Source organism: Anas acuta, chromosome 9 (genome assembly GCF_963932015.1).
Source record: "Anas acuta chromosome 9, bAnaAcu1.1, whole genome shotgun sequence".
In the NCBI taxonomy this organism is placed as follows: Eukaryota; Metazoa; Chordata; class Aves; order Anseriformes; family Anatidae; genus Anas; species Anas acuta.
This window is the reverse complement of record NC_088987.1, coordinates 21,308,518-21,326,684: the sequence shown is the minus strand read 5'-3', so window position 1 is coordinate 21,326,684 and position 18,167 is coordinate 21,308,518. Positions and strand designations below refer to the sequence as shown.

At 43.4% G+C, this 18,167-nt stretch overlaps 1 protein-coding gene and 1 long non-coding RNA gene across 4 annotated transcripts in view; one reads left to right on the top strand and one right to left on the bottom strand.

The window, feature by feature from the left end:
* The window catches only part of LOC137860832 (uncharacterized), a 32,419-nt gene extending 19,372 nt beyond the window's left edge, over positions 1–13,047 (bottom strand). Inside the window, exons 1-2 of one of the 2 annotated variants that reach the window (XR_011099218.1) lie at positions 12,926–13,033; positions 5,762–5,885 (exon numbers count right to left, since the gene is read on the bottom strand). This is a non-coding gene — a long non-coding RNA (uncharacterized lncRNA). Of the gene's footprint in view, positions 1–5,761; positions 5,886–12,925 lie in introns of both variants that reach the window. The other variant, XR_011099219.1, reaches the window with a different exon arrangement.
* FARSB (phenylalanyl-tRNA synthetase subunit beta) overlaps positions 1–16,289 on the top strand; it is a 35,878-nt gene extending 19,589 nt beyond the window's left edge. Inside the window, exons 16-17 of one of the 2 annotated variants that reach the window (XM_068691524.1) lie at positions 2,330–2,482; positions 16,012–16,289. In XM_068691524.1, coding sequence (XP_068547625.1) covers positions 2,330–2,482; positions 16,012–16,163 — 305 coding nt within the window. In that variant the 3' untranslated portion in view covers positions 16,164–16,289. The remainder of the gene's footprint in view (positions 1–2,329; positions 2,483–16,011) is intronic. The other variant, XM_068691526.1, reaches the window with a different exon arrangement.
* Positions 16,290–18,167: the final 1,878 nt, after the last annotated feature.

Sequence of the window (18,167 nt, the reverse complement as noted above, 5' to 3'; positions counted from 1 at the left end):
AGTCCAGCTTTCAGTGACCGTCAAGAAAACTTGTGGCTATATTGCCAGGTTGCTGCTCTAGAAGTTTTAAATGACTTTTGGCTCCAAAAGGCTGTGCTTTCAGCTTTTGTGTAGGCTCTTGCTCCTGTATTTTGCGTTCCTTTTGAAACCTTTTTTCTCTGTCTTTTTACTTGGTAAACTTTTTCCTGTTTAGTTTCTGATAGATTTTTCTTACTAAATGGTCAGTTGGACCAAATAAGCCAGATGTAGATTTACTAGGTATCTAACTTCTCATGTGGTAGGCATTACCAGCTCAGGGAACACCCAGTGAACGCTGGAGTTTCTGCTTGTGTTTGAGCTTACTGCACTTCAGAGATTGGCTGGGGTGGATCAGACCAAAGGCCCACTTAGCCTCATGTCCTGTCTGTAACTATAGCTAGGTACATTTATTGAGGGAAAAGCACAAGATCAGGTAAGTATATATAATATTTTCAATTGCTTTGTGACCAAAAGTCCTGATAAATGTCCATTGTGCACACAGTTTCACTGTATAAAGAACATAATTCACCCTGTAATAAACTAGATTTCATGTGCATTGCTTTTGGCTGATTGCCAGGAAAGAAATCTCAAAGCCCTACTCATGCAGCTTTATGTCAGGTGGTACAGGCCTGCCTTAACTTGCAGACAGGTGGAGTTGTTCTTTTTATTCCTTCATTCCTTCACTACTGAAGAAGCTCTTATTCCCCTTTTCCTCTCAAACGTTACAATTAGCCAGAGGTGTTAAGGATTTCTATTGTGAATTTTTTTTAAGCAATTACTGTCAGTAAATCAATTTTTTCCCGATATCTAACTACTGCTAAGAGGAAGAGGTGAAGAGGAGAATGTCTGTCTAGATATGAACAACTGAAAGTCCCCAGATACCAGAGGACTTTCTAGAATGGGAAGACATTTACCCATGGAAATCTGGCTGCAACTTGTTGCACTGTGTCAACACTACAAAGCAGTGCAGTTCAAAAAGAGATCAGCCGATGACTTGCAGTCCATGCTGTAAAAAAGCAAACTGTGGTTTTGAACTAGCTGTAGTGAAAATGTGCTGAATGCCCTTTACTGCTTTAAGCTATTTTGGTGTCCTTCTGGAACACCTTTTCCAGCCAAACTGCAACTGAAGGACTGCAGTTTATGTGCTGCTGTAGGATTGCTTCACAGGAAACAAAGCATAATAAGTGGGGATGATCAGGAGATTGCCTTCAGAACTGCAGGTCTGCTCCAAACTGAAATGTAATGTATCTTTGTACTGAAAATAGTTCCAAAGTATATAAATTTCCAGAGGAAGAAAAGATAGCTATGTAGATAGTTCCTCCTCTGCTTTGAACAAGTTTTTCCCTTGTTACACCAACTTTGTTGAACACACACTTGCTGTTCAACTTTAAGAAGTCAAAGACCCGAAGGCAAAAAATGAATTCACTACATCAATCAGTATTTTGAATTTCACCACAGCAGAATTGGCATCTGTGACCATCAGCTTGTCACTCTGTTCCTAGATCATTTATTTCAAAAAAAACTAAAAACCCTGAAGTCTGCAATGGGTAAAGCTTCAAAGCTTCTAAATAGACCACAGTAGTCCTAGATGGTGTATATATAGTAACAGGATAGCCTGAAGGTACAAGTATAGGAACATACAACTACATATTCAATTTGAAAGTGTAAAAATACATATTTTTTGATGAAATGAGTAAGGTAAGAAAATCTACAGCAGGGAGAAAGTAGGGTTTTGAATTAAGGAACTGTCCAAAGTGGGACAGAGTTGTATCACAGTCTCAAGTTCATAGGAAGTAGCACATAGTCACTTGGTTTTGGGAATGTCCAAGATGATGATGAAAAACAACAGTTGCAATTTAGAAACCTGTGTGAATTTATATCTTGCCATAGATTACCTTGTTAACATTATTAGGCCAATTGTTTTAACAAGGTAATTATTCTGCAACTGATTTTTATCAATATCTAGTTTTCCCAGCAACACCACTAGGCAAAATGCAAAAAATCAGTAAGAAAACTTGTCTGTTTTGAATTTCTTTAGCACTTAACTATATGCCTGGTACTTGCCATTGTGTAGAGATGCTTGTATTTAACAGCCCTATTTCCTGCCCAAGACATGTGACACTTGAAATCCACATTTCTGATTGTGAGAGCTAGTAGGCTAAAGAAATGCCCTTATTTCCTTAGATAGGTGCATCAGAGAGGCCGTTTTGTGTTCTTATTTCTCCTTTCAGCTACTTCAGGCAGTAGCAGAAGAAAACAGATGAAAAAGGCAAGGTTTCCTGGATAATGTAATCACTTCCTCCTTCTTCAGATGTAGGTGCAAGAAACTACAGGCATTTATGTGCTGTTTATTACAACAAGAGCCCTGGGTTTGAGATTATCCATGGTTTGCTGGACAGGGTCATGCAACTTCTGGAAGTACCACCAAGCGAGGAGAATGGATATGTGATCAAGGCAACTGAAGGTAAGGAATACACTATATCTGTGAGCTCAGGTGTTCCCCTACAACGTGAGGTGAACTTCCCCTTGTCAGCAGTAGGCACTAAGAGATTTTTATTGTATGCTACCACACCACGGTATAAATGAAAGGGCATCGACTGCATTCACTGATTGTAAAACTGGCTTGGTGTTTTTCTGCAAGCTGTTCTTTATATAAACTACAAGTTGACAGCTTTTTAAGGAAAGGAGGAGACTCATAGTAAAGTGCATGCCATAAGCTTCAGAGTGTTTACAGTGAATTAATCCAATGATAAGGTAAGTAGGAATTCACTGAATTAATGTATATGCCAGATACCCACTATGTTCTCTTTGGGTAACAGTGCCTGGAAAAGAAAGCTTCTTACGCCTGACCTTTTAGTTTATAGCTTTATCTATACCCTTTATTTATATATGCAACTTGTATTTCTGTATTCATGTGAAGATGTACATCTTTTATTCAAAGACCTGCTTGCTGTCTTTGAGACTGCTTAGACAAGCAGTTGTTTAACAGGCCTCTTCATTCTCCATACAGAGTAAGCTGCCCATGAATTAAAAATAACATCCTTAAGTGCAAAGACTCTTCTGTGCACGTACGTGCATATGCATGCAAGAGATAAAGAAAGCAAGCTGACCGTATTGCTTTATTGAAGGAGCAATGAGGTTGATGCAGGGGAACAAGCACCAGCAGCTAATCTGTTCTGTTAACTAAAATAGCGGTATAATAATTACACGACAGAAAAGCAAGGCTGCAGGGATGGCAGCTTGCAATTATAACTCCTCTCTGAGCACTGGTGCACGGATGCGTGTACAGTAATGACATGAATTGGCTCAGCTTGAAGAAGTGCCCTTTTTCTGCACTTACAGGATCCCCGACAGCCTGGTGGGCTTGCCTGTTTGTACAACTGTAACGCAGAGTTGGTAGATGCCTTGTTTCACAGCGTGCTGCCAGAAACGCTGAACATAACACTTCAACCAAGGGGTCTTCTAGCACATCTTTAATGCACGATTGTAATACATTGATTCCCTGCCCCTCTCCCATTTTTTTTTTCCACGAAGTAGTTTGCTCAGTACTATTTAGGCAGACTTTCAAATATTTTTTCTAATTAAAATCGTTATGATTTTCAGGTTGACCAGAGGGCTCTTTAAACAATTGTGCTTTTTGTTCTAATTCTGCCAAGTACAGAACAGGTAACAGCAAATGTTGTTTGGGGCATTTAGAAGAGCCTTAAGGAGCTGGGTACACAGCTGCCATTGAAGTGACAGCCAAACCTAACTGTCAGATCCTCTCTCAAAACCCCTCTAACTTGTTTTAAATAGACATATCGAGTTTGCTGTAGTAAAAATACTTAACAAATGTTTTATATTCTGTATTATAGCACTTTAATAGCGTATGACTGACTTAAGCAACTGGGAAAAAGATCTCAAAGAATAGTCCTAACACAATGAAGAAGTTATTTCTAGATCCTAGTACTGTTTAGTATTCCTGATGCTGTGGACTTGCAATAGCCTTTCAAAATCCCTGCATTCCCATGATGTTACTACACAATGCATTTAGTGTAAAGGATGGATTATGCCTTGTCATATGCAATATATTACGAGCAGTTTGTGGCTTTTGGCTGTAGACAAAAGTGCCTGCTACCTTCTGTTTCACCAGCGATTCAGAAATTCCCCTGGGATGGCATGTAGATCCTTGCAGTTCTCCTGACATTGGAATTTAACCTCAGTAACAATGCAGATGGCTGATACTCTGGTGCCAAAGGGAATGCAGTGTCACTGCACCAACTTACTTAAAAGACCTTGACTGCAGAGATGGCTGGAAGTCAAAGTAGTTTAGAGGGGTTTGTTTGTTCTCAACTTGCTTTGCAATCTCTGAGTTAAGCGTGCGTGAGAGAAAATAGCAGCAGATGATGGAGTAAGGTCAATTGCAGAGTCGGGGGGAGGAGGAAGGCAGAAAGATATCCTATAACATCTTAAGAGACTGCAGCATACTGAAATAATTCAGAAAGAGAGCAGTACGAGTTACTTCAGGTTTTAAATCAGGACATTACACATGGCATAGATTTTTAGATGCATCTTTATGGAGCATGCTTTTTTATTGCCTGTGCCAAATTAATGTTTATACACTGAGAAATGGCTTTATCCTACAACACGGATTCTGATTTAGAAAGATTCCAGGTACATTTCTGTATGTGATCTTGTATGCAAAGCTTGAGACTAGTTTGCAACACAGTGTGAAGGTAGGGCTTTAGTCCAGCCTTATTCCTTGTGTGACTGATTAAAATGGCTCCAGTGATTACTGGAAAACAATTCTGGGAAAAATGTTTGAGTAAGCAACAAAGAATAGATAGAAGAGAGATGTATTGGGCACATACTTGCCTCTTTCCCAAATACACTTTGAAAAAATGAAATGCCTCTGCTATATTCTTCTTTGATCCATATGTGCAAATCATGGTCACTTAAGCCCCTGCTGTCTACCAACACCTAAGCACCCTGTGATTTGACCTTAAGGTCAGAGCCTTTTTGCCTTTATAGCAACACCTGTGGAAAAGAGTACAGATGCTAGAAAATATGGGTGAAATTGTGATGGTCCCCTGGCCTTTGCACTACTCTTCAGTGTAATTTGAGCTAGGTAATAAATGAAGTGTTTAGGGAAGCCTTAAGGAAGGGAGGGTGTTGAGTGGCTGATTGCAGGGATTTCAGTATACATTTGGTACTCAGTACTGTTCTCAGAGTTACGGGGGATACTTCTTTCCTTATTAACCACTGTATATAGAAACTTATAAAATTTCAAAGACAGAACTCTGAAATGCTACCCATTGATATAAAATACACAGAGTAGACTTGCTGAACCCTACAATTACTGGCCAAGAAGCATTTTCGGTATGTTTTAGAAAAGCCAAACAGATGAGTACAAATACTGCATCACTCCTCAAATCTGTGTATTATGGAGCATACCTTTTTTGCATTAAAAAACCCTCAAAATTTTAGTCAGTTCCATATCATTAATAAAATGTACAGGTCACTATGAATGTGTATGACTAGGAAGTAAACAAAATAAGATAAAAACATTTTTCAAAGAACAAAACTACAAGTAGAAGGAGCCAACAAATGTTAGGTAATCCTATGTCATGGAATTGTCTTTTTTTTTTTAAAAACATGACTTTAAGTGGTTTCACCTCCCTTGAAGTGAAAACTAGTGGCATTCTGATAACTATTCTGGAAGGTATTCTTAATTTCAAGTTTTAATTTCTGCAGAAACAGGTACATTTTGTGCCACATTTTGGTCATCCTCTGTCCTAGATGACTGTTCTCTTACAGAAATCAGGACTGGGATCACAAAAGGCGATGTTACTCGTGGGATTTGGGTCCACAGTAAAGTTCTACTTACTCTAAAAAAGAGTTTATGCATAGTAAATACTAATTTACTATTTACTGTAGAGAATCCACAGGTGGATTCTCTATCGCAGTCTTCAAGGGTGTGGTGTGAGGTATAAGGTATAATTACCCTCCCTCACCTTAAAATATTTGAATGACCGCCCCTGATTTAAGGAAAGAAGCCCTATTTTTGAAGTACCTTCTGAGTGTCTCTTTACCTTGCAAATGTAAATGAATTAGGCACAAATTGTTTAAGAAGGGAGAATATCCATATTTTAATGAAAGTAAAGCAACTCGACATGTTCACAGAAAATGTTAGTGGTAAATCTGTGAATCAGGACTGCTTCCCTGTGTCCCACTGCCTTCCCTGACTATTGATCTGTGATGAAACGATAGTGTTCATGGGAAAACAATCTGTGAATAGCATGAGCTTATGACATCAGCTACTTTTTTGGTACATTTTTGGCTCATAAATTTCAGCTGAAATTGTATATACATATATATTGTGTGTTTGTTTGTTTTTTAATGTTTATGCCATTCATTCTTTTAGGGTAATTGGCAGTTTAGTAAGGTTGGGAAGTCAGCCAGTTTGCATTCAACATAAATGCACGCTTAATAAATGCATACTTACATGCCTACTAAGCCTCATTTGCTTTAGTAATTGACAGTTGTCTTGAAAAAAGATTCCTTTCTTTTTACTGCCCTTAATTAAACAAAAGGTGTGGTAAAGTGTAGAAAATTTTAATTCCACAGTAAATCATAGCAATAGCTTCTCATTTAATAAGGCTTAGCTGTGAAATTAGAGGTGTAATAGTTATCTCCATAACTAAGGACATAAATAAACATTTATAATAATAATTACACAAAAAAATCACAGCCTAAATCTCTGTTCAAAGTTAATGTCAATTCACAAGACAAGAGGAGGGAAGTCCAGGACTAATTCTGAGTTCCGTGTACAGAATTGAGCCCCTGCATCTCTCTCTGGTGATCAGTTTAGATTAGGAGATTGTAACACACGGAGGTTTAGTACCCGTGTTGAACTTGGCGTTACTAATACCTGTTCTAGTTTAATGAACTCAAGCTTGATTGCTGTCAGTAGCAATCCTGGCTTTTCAGTTTCCTGTCTTGGCAAGCATTGCATCATTCGTGAGTGTCAATGATTGTGTGTTTACTCATAGATAAATAAAGGAAACGTGTGCTCCTGTTTAGATTTTTTTCCTTACAGTCAGCTCATGCTTTAACGGGACTAAGAGGTAGGGACAGGTTTTTTGTGTTTGTTTTTATCTGATTCATTTTACTGCTTTTAAACATGTTACCCTAATTCTGCAAGGATTTTTAGGAATTCTACCACTGGGCGTTACAATGGCTTAACTATAAAGCATCTTGCAAAATTAGCTATTTGTCACTAGTTCTCTTGGCTTTCCTACTTCCAGACCTTATGACTTTCCAATTAGTTTCTCACACTTGCTCTTGAGCAATTTTCCCTGCAGCATCAATAGAGCTTAGTTATATGAAAAATTACAGTTCTAACAGTTGCAGTTAAATTATCTAATGGATTGGGTGTGGCTGTTCACTTAATGTCCTTTTAATTACGTATTATCTCTGCTCTTTATTTCCTTCCTGTAAATACACTACTTCCAGTTTATAGGAACTAAATCCCTACAAAGGTAAGCCAGGTCCTATCAAGCATCTTCCCACACCAGCTTTGATACTTCAAATTTGAGTGTAATTGACTTAACACCCAAGGAGGTACCTGGCAAAGATGCAGAACAGGAGAGAGTTGCTTATTTTATTTAATTAGCCAAGTCAGGAGTCTGCAGTGTCTGGAGTTTCTACAGATAAATGCAGTCTGTCAAGATCTGACAGGACGCTGTGTCACTGGACGTCTCAGAGGTGCCTTGCTAGTGGCAGTGAAGCAGTTTTGGCAAGCAACGCTGAAACAATTTGTGGCAAAATCCATGGTTAGTTTCTGGAAATGTCTCATTTCATCAGCTTTGTGTTACATAATTCTCTATCATAGAGAAAAAAAATAGAGGTTATCAATTGTAAATTTGAGGAAGGATTTTTCCTATTCCTATGGTCATTTCAGTTCCTCTGCTGAAAGTTCCTGAATGTGCCTTTATGACACCCTGTAATGTTTGCACAAAGCTTATCCCAAAACAAAACAAAAAAAAGATGATCAGGTAGAAGAAAAGTATGTTCTTTTAGCACAGCATGGGACAACGAGAGGTTAGACTCCTGCCTTTTAAACTTTCATTACCAAGCCATGTTTGACAGATGGTTTTTCCCCGCGTATGAAATGTTGAGTAAGAACAAAGAAAATACTTGTTTCTCGAATTCAGAAGATGATTTCAGATGGCAAACACCTTCAAATTGCCTCACGCAGAGCTATGTTTCCTGTGGTACAATAGTGGGAGGAAAAAAATCCATGGAAATTACAGAAATATTTTGGGGAAGGGTGTCAAGTCAGCTTGCGAGGAGACAAATGATGTTCTTGTACCATCCTCTTCTTTCAAGAACTGACCAATAAAGGTTACAATTCTTCATTCTCATTGCCTTTTGTTCTGACAGATCAGGGATGCTCCAGACAGCAGCAGTGTTTCTCAAGATGCTTTGCCTCTATTTCTGCCAGTTTGTCACCTCACAGAGCCATCTGAAACACTGGCCTTTGTGTTTGAGCCCAGACGTTGGTTTCTCCTCCCTAGCAGTTCATCTTTGCTCTTCTGCTGTGCCTTTCCTGGGGAGGCCTCTTCAGAGCTATATTAGTTTTTTGCCCCCAAAGGCAACTATCTTTTTTAATCACACATCACAGCAAGTCTAAGATAAAAATTTTCCTTGCATCAAGAATTTTTGAAGTCTGGCACAACTTGCATTACATAACGCAGAATTAGGTCATTGGCCTTTTTTTAATACCGTCTCCTTACATTTTGAAATAGAAAACTATTTCTTCATCAGAAACTGTTTTCAGCGTAGCAGTTGCAAAGCCCTCTGTGTGAGAGATGATTCATCCAAGCCGGTAAGCAGAAATAGCAGCAAATTGCAGACCTTGCTCAGCGGGCAGGGGCAGCGCTGGCTGCCCAGGCACAGCATCGCCCTGCTCCAGCTCGAGGCTGGCTACGTGTTCCTCTGAGTTCATCTTCACCACACCAGTAATGCTGTGACTGGGGGTCTCATTAAATTTGTAGCCATAGTAATCACCGCAGTACTCTGTGCTTTCAAAATAATTCTGGTTTTATTTATGTTCAGTGTCATAGCTTTAAGCTGGGGGGGCAGCTTTTTTTTTTTTTAATTATTTAGTTTTGTTTTTGAAGTGAAGGGCTTTTATGATCCAGTGAAAACCTCTTCCCACATACACATCTGTTCTAATAAAGATGCGGGGAAATGCTGCTGGCTGGCGGTTACAAAAGCAGTGTTTAGGGCGGCATCAGCCCAAAGCAGGGTGGCTGATAACAACACAACGTTGGCTGACTTCTGCACCTCTTCTTATCAGGGCCCTACGTGGAGGCCCAGTGGTGTGCTGGCACATCTTGAAATTGCTGTGATGCTGTAGCTCAGCAGTTCCTGGTTTGATTTTTGAACTGCAGTACAGAGGCAGTGACAGTGCTTCAGATTTAGGATGACGTACATTTTCGCACAGATATGCAACAAAACTCTAAGCGTGAGTTTGTAAGATTTTTTTGTCTCAAACTTCTACATCCGTGTAGATGCAGGATATTGAGATCAGCGAGTCTCATGCCTCTGGTAGAGGACTTGACTCTCCCTTCACTTGTTCTGCACAAATTAGAAATCGGTAGATAGCAAAGACGCACTGAGCTGGTGCAGACTCAGCCTATGCAAAGACTGCCCTTGTTTGGGTCCAGAAGCAAATGGCCACGTTGATTGCATTCGCAGCCTTGCTTCTGGTTCTGGGCTGGCTCAGGCAGCTCTGCTCCTAGGGGCACAGCCATGTGCTCTGACCGGAGGGCTCTGGTCTACAAAAAAGGCTCAGTCGCTAACACTGACCAACAGTTCCAGCATCCGCTGAGATTCATATCTTAATTATCCACCATTTCGTGGAAGTTTAAGTCGTTCTCTGAACAGCATGCGATGTGGTGGCCATAAAAGCATACCGTCAGGTGGCTGCTGTCTGTCTCAGCAAGTGCTGTCAGGTCATACTGGGAGGGGAGCACAGCTTGGTCCAGGGCATGGGATGCACCAGCATCATGCGAGCTGCCACATACTAACGTGGACAGAACAAGAAGTTAGCTGTGACATGATACCAGCTAGGGTTTGGGACTTTTAGGCAGGACAAACTAACGTTTCATATAAAGCTGGATTTCAGGACTGGCCTAAAACCGAAGATGAGCTATGTAATGGTATCTCAGCAGTGCAGCTCCAGTCCAGCAAAGAAGCTCTGTTTCTTGCAACTGCCACGAAAATGCAAATTTATTGGGCTTGGTACACAAACATTGATTTATAGAAAAATATATGAATGATAAAATTCTTTCTAGGTTTTCTACTCACTTTTTCTGTAAATATTATGTAAGTAGCCACAATGATACTTCATCTCTGATTGTGTGATATCCTCTTACCCGGATCAGTGACCCAGGATGTCTGCTTTCCTCAGCGCCCATCCACGTTGCCTTCCATGAGGACAGGCAGGGACACGCTGCTGTTACCCACCTAATCGTAACTGGCTCTGACAGGGCTGTAATCCGGAGAGCAACAGAAGAATTCAGAGGAGCTCTGAACCTGTTACATTCTTGACAACCTCTGGACATCCACTAACACCCAACACATCCTCTGCCACAGCAAGAGCAAAAAATGAAGTTAGAGCCTAGATGTCTGCATTGTTCTCTGTTCTCAAGGCAGATGAGGGGACCAGGCTGCTACCTCTGCCATCCCCAGTTTCAGTGCAGCTCTTTCTGAACATGACTGTCACAGCTGGCTCCAGGCTCCAGCAGTATTACAATTACTCCACACTCTTTACAGTTAGAAGTTTTTGCAGGCATTGTAGAAGTAACTAACATTTAGCAGCCAATCACAGAAATATTTACAAGAGGATGGTTTTTTCTTTGCGATTTTTAATTTCAGACAAATCAGAATAGAGGACAGGACTTCAAAGACTTACGTTCTAACGTAAGACTTACGTTCTGTATTTGCAGAACAGTATCATTGATCTCTAATGAGTCTTAAATACTATCAAGTCTGCTTCTCACTGAAAAGAGAAATAGCCTTACAGTCTTATAGAAGTCACACAAGAGTTGAGGTCTCTGATTTTTAAGAAGTAGCTTAAGGTAGATAGTCCCATGACAAGATGTGATTTTGAGGTTGTTGCAGTTTGGGAGCTTTTTGCATAAGATTTTGGGAACCTGACTGCGCTGCACACATGCACAAGAAAAGATAGTTGCCTATTTAAAAAAAATAAAGTACTGTCTGTTCTGATGGCATACTGTGAGTTTGTACTTGAATGCATCTACCTAAAGCAGGAATTAGCCAAAAGCACGAAGAACCTGATCCTAGAAAGAAAAACCACCACTAACCTCAAAACTAAATTCCATACAATGTAGCACAGGTAAAATACTTGGGCAGGTGAGTCAGAGCGAGCCAGTCACACCAGCTGCCCTTTCACTAAGGGCATGGGGAATTAAGATGAAAGACTTCAGAGGCCCCATGAGCTCCTCTCTATTACCTTCTTAAGCTTCAGCTTCCGATGTTCCTTCAAATTATAGGAACAAACAAGTAGGTTTGAAGGCTTAGTGCAACTGTAGGCCTATAATACTACTTTAATCAATTTCTTTTTGAAAAGGAGGGACAGTAAAGCAGAGAAAAGAAACTGTGCAAGGTGTTTGACAACAAAGAGTGCAGGGAACTGGGAGCTTTTTGAGGGTCAATTAGCCAGAAAACGTGCTAAAGACTACATGCTCTATTGGATTACTGGCCAAAGAATTACCCCAAAGCAATCAAAGTGGCCCCGTTGCCTGAATACAGAAAGGCAATTACAGATTTTTGAGGACGTGCTACAGAAGCTTTAATTAAAGGCATTACTTCTACATCACTGAACATTGGAAATTCAATTCTTACTCGCAGCCACGAGAAGTAGCTTTTGTCTTTCACTTGTGTGTAGGATATCAGCATAAAACATGACTGGCTTTGGCATCTCTCCTTTAGGAATGCATATTGTGTTTCACCCCACCCCTTCTTGCAACCAGCAATTATAATGTTGACATATTAATAGGTGGATTTCCACTGCTAGACCTTCTGGTTTCCTCTGCCATTGTGTAAGGCTCTGTCAGCAAGGACAATCCGATCCCTGGCTGGCTTCCAAGGTGAAGTTTGTGAAGGACTATTTGTGTGCAGAACAGAAAGGATTGTATCCAAAGAGCGAGGAGCTTGTTGTCCTTAACGTGCTTGGTATAGTAAATTGCAATTTTTAAGCGAATTTTCACTCAGCATGCTTGATAGCACAAGCAAGCAGCTCCACAAGAGCAGACGGGATGCTTTGCAGCACACACACCGATGACCGTGCTTTCAGGTGTGCCTCAGCAGCTGGCCAGAGCCTGTCTCGGCCTTCCCCTGCCTTTCACAGCCATCTGGTTCCTAACAATCCTACCCAGACAGGGCAGCAGACAGCACTGCCAGTGTTCAGCTCCTGCTCAGAGCTGCAGGTCGCTGCGCTGACCCCTCACAGGAGGCACCCTCTGGGTTCCTGCTGCCATCAAGGCTTTAGCGGGGCTTAAGAGCGCAAGGCCTCAGCTTACTGTGTGGCACGCTCAAGCAGCACAGTGCTGCAGTTTGTGCTGGCTCCCCACACGTGGGAGCAGTGTGAGCCCCTGCCTTTCCTACAGCCTCTCACTCAGGTTTGTACCTTACTCCAGGAGTCAGCACAACGGCCCAGGCCACAACACGGCCCAGGCCACAACACGGCCCAGGCCACAACACGGCCCAGGCCACAACACGGCCCAGGCCACAACACGCACGCAAGCTCTGCTAGGAGCCTGAAACACCACTGCTATTTCCTTGGTATTACAAAAGAACAAACCAAAACACAGAAAACAATAAAAATCATCCTTACCTCTGTTCTGTGGTCATTTTGATGCCTCCTGTGGGTCACTGTCCTGTGGCAAGGACTGGCCAGGCCCTGCTGCAGCTGCTGCCCTGCCCTGCCCGGGAGGTGCCCCTACCTCAGCTCTCCTTTTCTAGGCTTGGGTGGTCCTTCACCCCAATCACACCCCTCCCTGCAAAACACCTGTTTCCTTTTCTCCCCTCTTGCTGCTCACATTTGTTAATGTTTCTTCTGTGTTTTATCTTTACGTGCTTCCCTTTCAACATCAGTATCTTTAATCTGAACTTTACATCTGCTCCAAGTTGTGGCCTGGCAGCGACACACGGGCCGCCCCCCAGCCCCAGCTGTGAGCTCACCTCCCTCATCCAGCACCTGGGGGAGAATCCCTGGGCTCAGGGAGCTTCAGGTCCCCCATCTGTTGGACGCAGGCTGGAGGCAGGGATCTCCTCCGAGGCATGCCGTGGAGCAGCCCCTTGTCCCAGTAATAGTTTCATTATTAACCAGAGTCCATAAACTATCTGTAAACCTACTCCTCAGCTCAGGTTTCTCTGGTGCGAGAGCCAAGTGTTGGGCGGACAGATGGGGTCCTGAAGCTTTTAACAGGTTCTTTCATTTTCGTTGGCTCGTTGTCTAAGCTCTGCGAGAAGCCCATGGCTCTGCCTAGCCCGCTGGGTGCTGGAGGTAATGAGGAAAAACACATCTAATTGTTACAGAGATGCAGGGACAGTGGCTGGCTTTGCAATGGATTGATTCAGTGCAGTATTATTTTTGACTCCATTCAAGTATCTAAAGCTTCAAAATGAGAAGTCTCATGATACGTTTGGGACGAGATGTGCGAGAAGATAAAGCAACTTTCCCAAGGCTACATACAAGCTCAAAAGAACAGACAAATTAGACTCAGTATTTTAATTAACCGTATTGTCAAAGCTTTTTTTCATTTTTTTCCCATAGTTTTGCAGGGGGTTACCATGCCACCATTATTAACATATGCTTAGTTCTTGCTGCTGTGCCAGTATAAGCTTACACACAAGTTTCTAAAAGAATGTCACTGTATGCTGCTCACATCCGTGGTACAATACCAGCTTTATGCTCAAATAGAAAAGCCTTTACCACTAACTACAAGGGTACTTTATTTTTAGACTGTGTTTTCACCCGCAATCTGCAGAGTGATCTGTATGTGCGGCGTTTGTTTCTTTTCTAAATTTGTTTCGTCAAGTTTTATTTTAACGCTCATTCTGAACACTGCAGCTTGGCAGTGGAAAGTGTCTGTTTGGCTAAAGTCACGTGTCGGTAGAATTCAGGCCTTAAATAATCCCACTTTTGTATGTCCAGTGGAAGCAGTTGGTTTGTGCTCACAGCTAAGGTTGCAACAGGACGCTTTAAAATGTACAGGTTCAGAATATTCTTCAAAACAGCCTTTGCTTCATGTTCCTGTGATCATTTACTGCTGCCATCGCGCTTCACAAGGCAGCCAAAACCCAAGTACCCACCCACGCAAGGTTAATTCACGCTTGCAGCCTGTTGGACATCGAAGAGACCCAGCTGCTGCTCGCCTTCCTGGAGCTGCAGGTTACGACTGCAAACCTTACAGGAGACACAGCTTACGTGAGCTGCTCCCACCGGGGAGCTGGCAGAGATCGCATCTCTGGGCCTGGCCACCAGTGAGCAGAGCGCCATCAAAACGGTCCCGGGGTTTGAGGTTAATTTGGCCCTTTGTGGCCTTTCTAAATAGGTCCTGGTAAACACATGGAAACGTCCTGGGCTGGTGCCGCTCCCTGGCAATGCCTTCTCTCTGTGCAGGCCACTGCCATGAAGCCACAGCTTGCTACCAGGGCAGCAGCAAGCCTGGGCTGCAGCAGCCTCATGTCGTCTGCTAGGTGGCGGCCCCACGCCATGCCTGGCTTCCGTGACATCCAGCCCTCTTCTCATTTTCAGGATTAAAATAATTGAAGGAAGTAACAAAATAATATATATATATATAAAATATATACACGAGCTTCGTGTTTCAGCTTAGGCCACAGAGCCCGTTTTTTCTAGTGTAATGCAATTTCTTCTGGAGCATCGCAGTATTCGAACCGTGCTGGAGCTGAACCACAAAAAGAGAAGGGAGATTTATTTTTTTTTTCCTCTGTGTAGAGTTTCCCACCTCAGAACACACATTCTGCAGTTTTCCTCTAGGGAAAGGCATTTGAAACATCCTAAATCTTACTAAATCTGAGCAAATGGCAGCTGGCACTTGCCTACAGCTGTTGTGCTGAATTCTGGCAGTGCCAGTAGCAGCACTTGGGCGGTCCCATCAGGAGGTGTTGGTGTGGGTACCACACACCTGGTTAGCAGAGAACTTGGAAGAAAACATTTGTCAAAGCTGGAAGGGGGGGAGAGCTCTCTGGGTGCACAGCAGTGGAGCCTCCCTTTGTCCTCACAGAAGTGCCAGTTCTTGCTGTTGCTGCTCCCAGGTGGACACACTTGCTGTGAAAGGTGGCTTGATTAGAAGCTTGCTGGTTTGGTTTGGCTCGCTCTTCCGAAGGGCTATCAGATGAAACAGGGACAAAAAATGCAAATGGAGCTGCTGTTAGGAGAGAAGGTCATTGTTCCCCAGTTTTACAGTGTCTGTGAAGCTGCTTAAAAGCTCTTCTCCAGATGAGGAATGTAGTTTGTTTCTAATTATGTGACGTGTAATCAAGCGTGATGTGCCTACTTACCCCTTAGATGACAGCAAACTTTATTTCCCTAAACAGAGTAAGGTGGGAAACATTCAGGTATTAAACAGTGCCTAAAGCCTGCAAAAGTTCTTCATTTCAGTATCCCTCTGGCTTGACTTATGGGCACTGCTTCCTTCTGCAGGAGTAACTGAGTCAAAACAACTGGAGTGCGAAAAATGCCCACGCTTCAGGCTTCATATTTTATTTTTAACTCAAACGGTTTCCTTGTTCGCTATCAATCATGACAACTGTTAATGCAAGAAAGCGAGAGCCCATTCTTAGCATCTCAGCACAGAGAACTGTTTAATACTGAGCGCTTTGTTCTCCATGTTAAATGCCTATTGACTTCCTTGGCCCAGAGAAATATTGATTTTTCTCTCACTTTCTTTACAGGCTCTGCTTTCTTCCCTGGTCGCTGTGCTGAGATCTTTGCCAAAGGTCAGAGCGTTGGGAAGCTTGGAGTCCTACACCCTGATGTTATCACCAAATTTGAGCTCACCATGCCGTGCTCTGCCCTAGAGATCAATATTGAGCCTTTCCTGTGAAGACCAGACTTCTGTCCTCCTACAGATGTCCACTTTCACATGCAGCACCCTCTGCTCCTCTGTCTTTCTCTGCAGGGAACATCCGCTTATGCTTTTAAGTTTCAATAAACTAAAAAAAAAAAACAAGTCTGGCTCCGTGGGTAAATATGTTCCTTACAGTGCAATTAGGCAGGCTTCTGCAGCATAAGGATGTGGCATCAAGGATGAGACTGTGCCACCGATGTTTTTAAGGGAGGGAAATAAAGTATCAAGTTGGGTAAAAGCCCAGTGTTTTACAAGAGAAATGTAATGGCAGAGCACATGATTAGTTTTCAAAATCAGAAATGTTCCACAGACACAGCTTCATACTGTAACTGATTATGGCTGCATAACAGGAATCTCATTCTTTTCTTATTGCATGAAATAAGATAATTGATTAGAGCAAATGTTGAGTGAATGTGAGCAGAACTAAGGAGTTGAGCTTTTATTCTGTACGGTTGTCATGTGCTCATCAATGGTTGGGGGAGGAAAATAAACTTGTTTCATGAAAACCAGAGATATTTTGTAAGCAAGATGTGTGCAATATCTGCTTCCCTACTCCAGACATAACTGTTGCTCCTTTATCATTCTAAATTCAGAAGGGGGAGTGGGTGGAATTAAATTTTTCCATGGTTGATGTAAGCCTGGTGGTTTTTGAAGCTCCAAACCAAATTGGAGCAATGCATTTCAGAGCATATGCCAGTGCTCTTTTGCACGAGGAGCTGAGAAATACCAAAGCTTTTGTTGGACGGAGGGATGTTTGTACAAGCCAGCGTGGTCCCTGCTGCTCCTGCATAGCCCTCCCAGTGGGTTCCTTACCCCCAGGTGCACAGCAGGGGCCAAGCAGCTTTGGGCAGTTGGATTTTCTTGCAGCCTTGCCCATGACGTTACACGGGCACCTCTCACTGATCAGGATTTTCGTCTAGGTGGATCTCTGGCACTGTGCTGTGCCTCAGCTCCCCGGGGAGCCGAGCTCCATCCTGACACGGCAGCGCTCGGTGCGGCCGCGTTGCCGCAAGGCAGCCGCCTGGGTGGGCAGCTCAGTGCCTGCAGCAGGCTCGTTCCAGCTCTTCGTGAAGCTGGCTATCACTCCTTTGCAATCCTAGAGCCATCGCTGATGCTGCGTGCTAACAACAGCAAGCGCTTTGCACGAGGCCAGCCTAGTGTGGCTCATCTCCACTGCGGAGCCGGGCAGCAGGGCCGGGTTAGACCTGTGGGTGCTGGAGGATGGGAGAAGAGGTGAGGTGCAACGGGGAGGACAAGGCGAGAGGACAGCTCTGGGAGCTGCCGGCACAGCCCTGCCTCTGCAACCCTGCGGGCTTCTCCGTGGGAGCTCCGCCACTCGGCTCAGCAGGTGGGGGGCAGCCGGCAAGGCTGCGGGGTGCAAGCGCCAACACATCGGGAAAAATGCCCGACGGCGACCCAGCCGGGAGCGCTGCGGCTCCCCTGAGATGGCAGCGCAGTTTTGTACCGATCCCTGTGTGACAGACGTGAAATGCGAGCACGGGCGTTGCACAACTGACGCGAGTGCACATGGGGAGTGAGGAGGCTGCAGCCCGCCCCCCCGAGCCTCCCCAGGGATCACCCCGCTTGCCGCGTGCAGGAGCTCTCTCCCCGATGCCTACACCACTGTAACCAAGCGAGCCCGCAGTGTGGGAAGCAATCTGTGCCACAGATGGTAAGAATTAAAAAACCCTGTTTATTAGTGTGTCATGCATGGGGATTAGGACGACAATACGGCAGATTTGCATTTCAGCAGAGTACGGGCATACTTGTGTGCACTAAATATACTTCTGTACGCACGATTTTCTGACTCTGGGGGTCCCAATTCTCCTGTCAATTTACTGTCCTGTGAGGCTCAGATTGGCACTGGGGGCTCGAGCTGCAGGGACAGGCACCTCACGGCTTTCAGGGATCAGCTCCCGGCTCGCAGCGTTTCATATCGGTGCCGGGCACTCCATGAGCAGGACACCAGCTCCGTGCCGG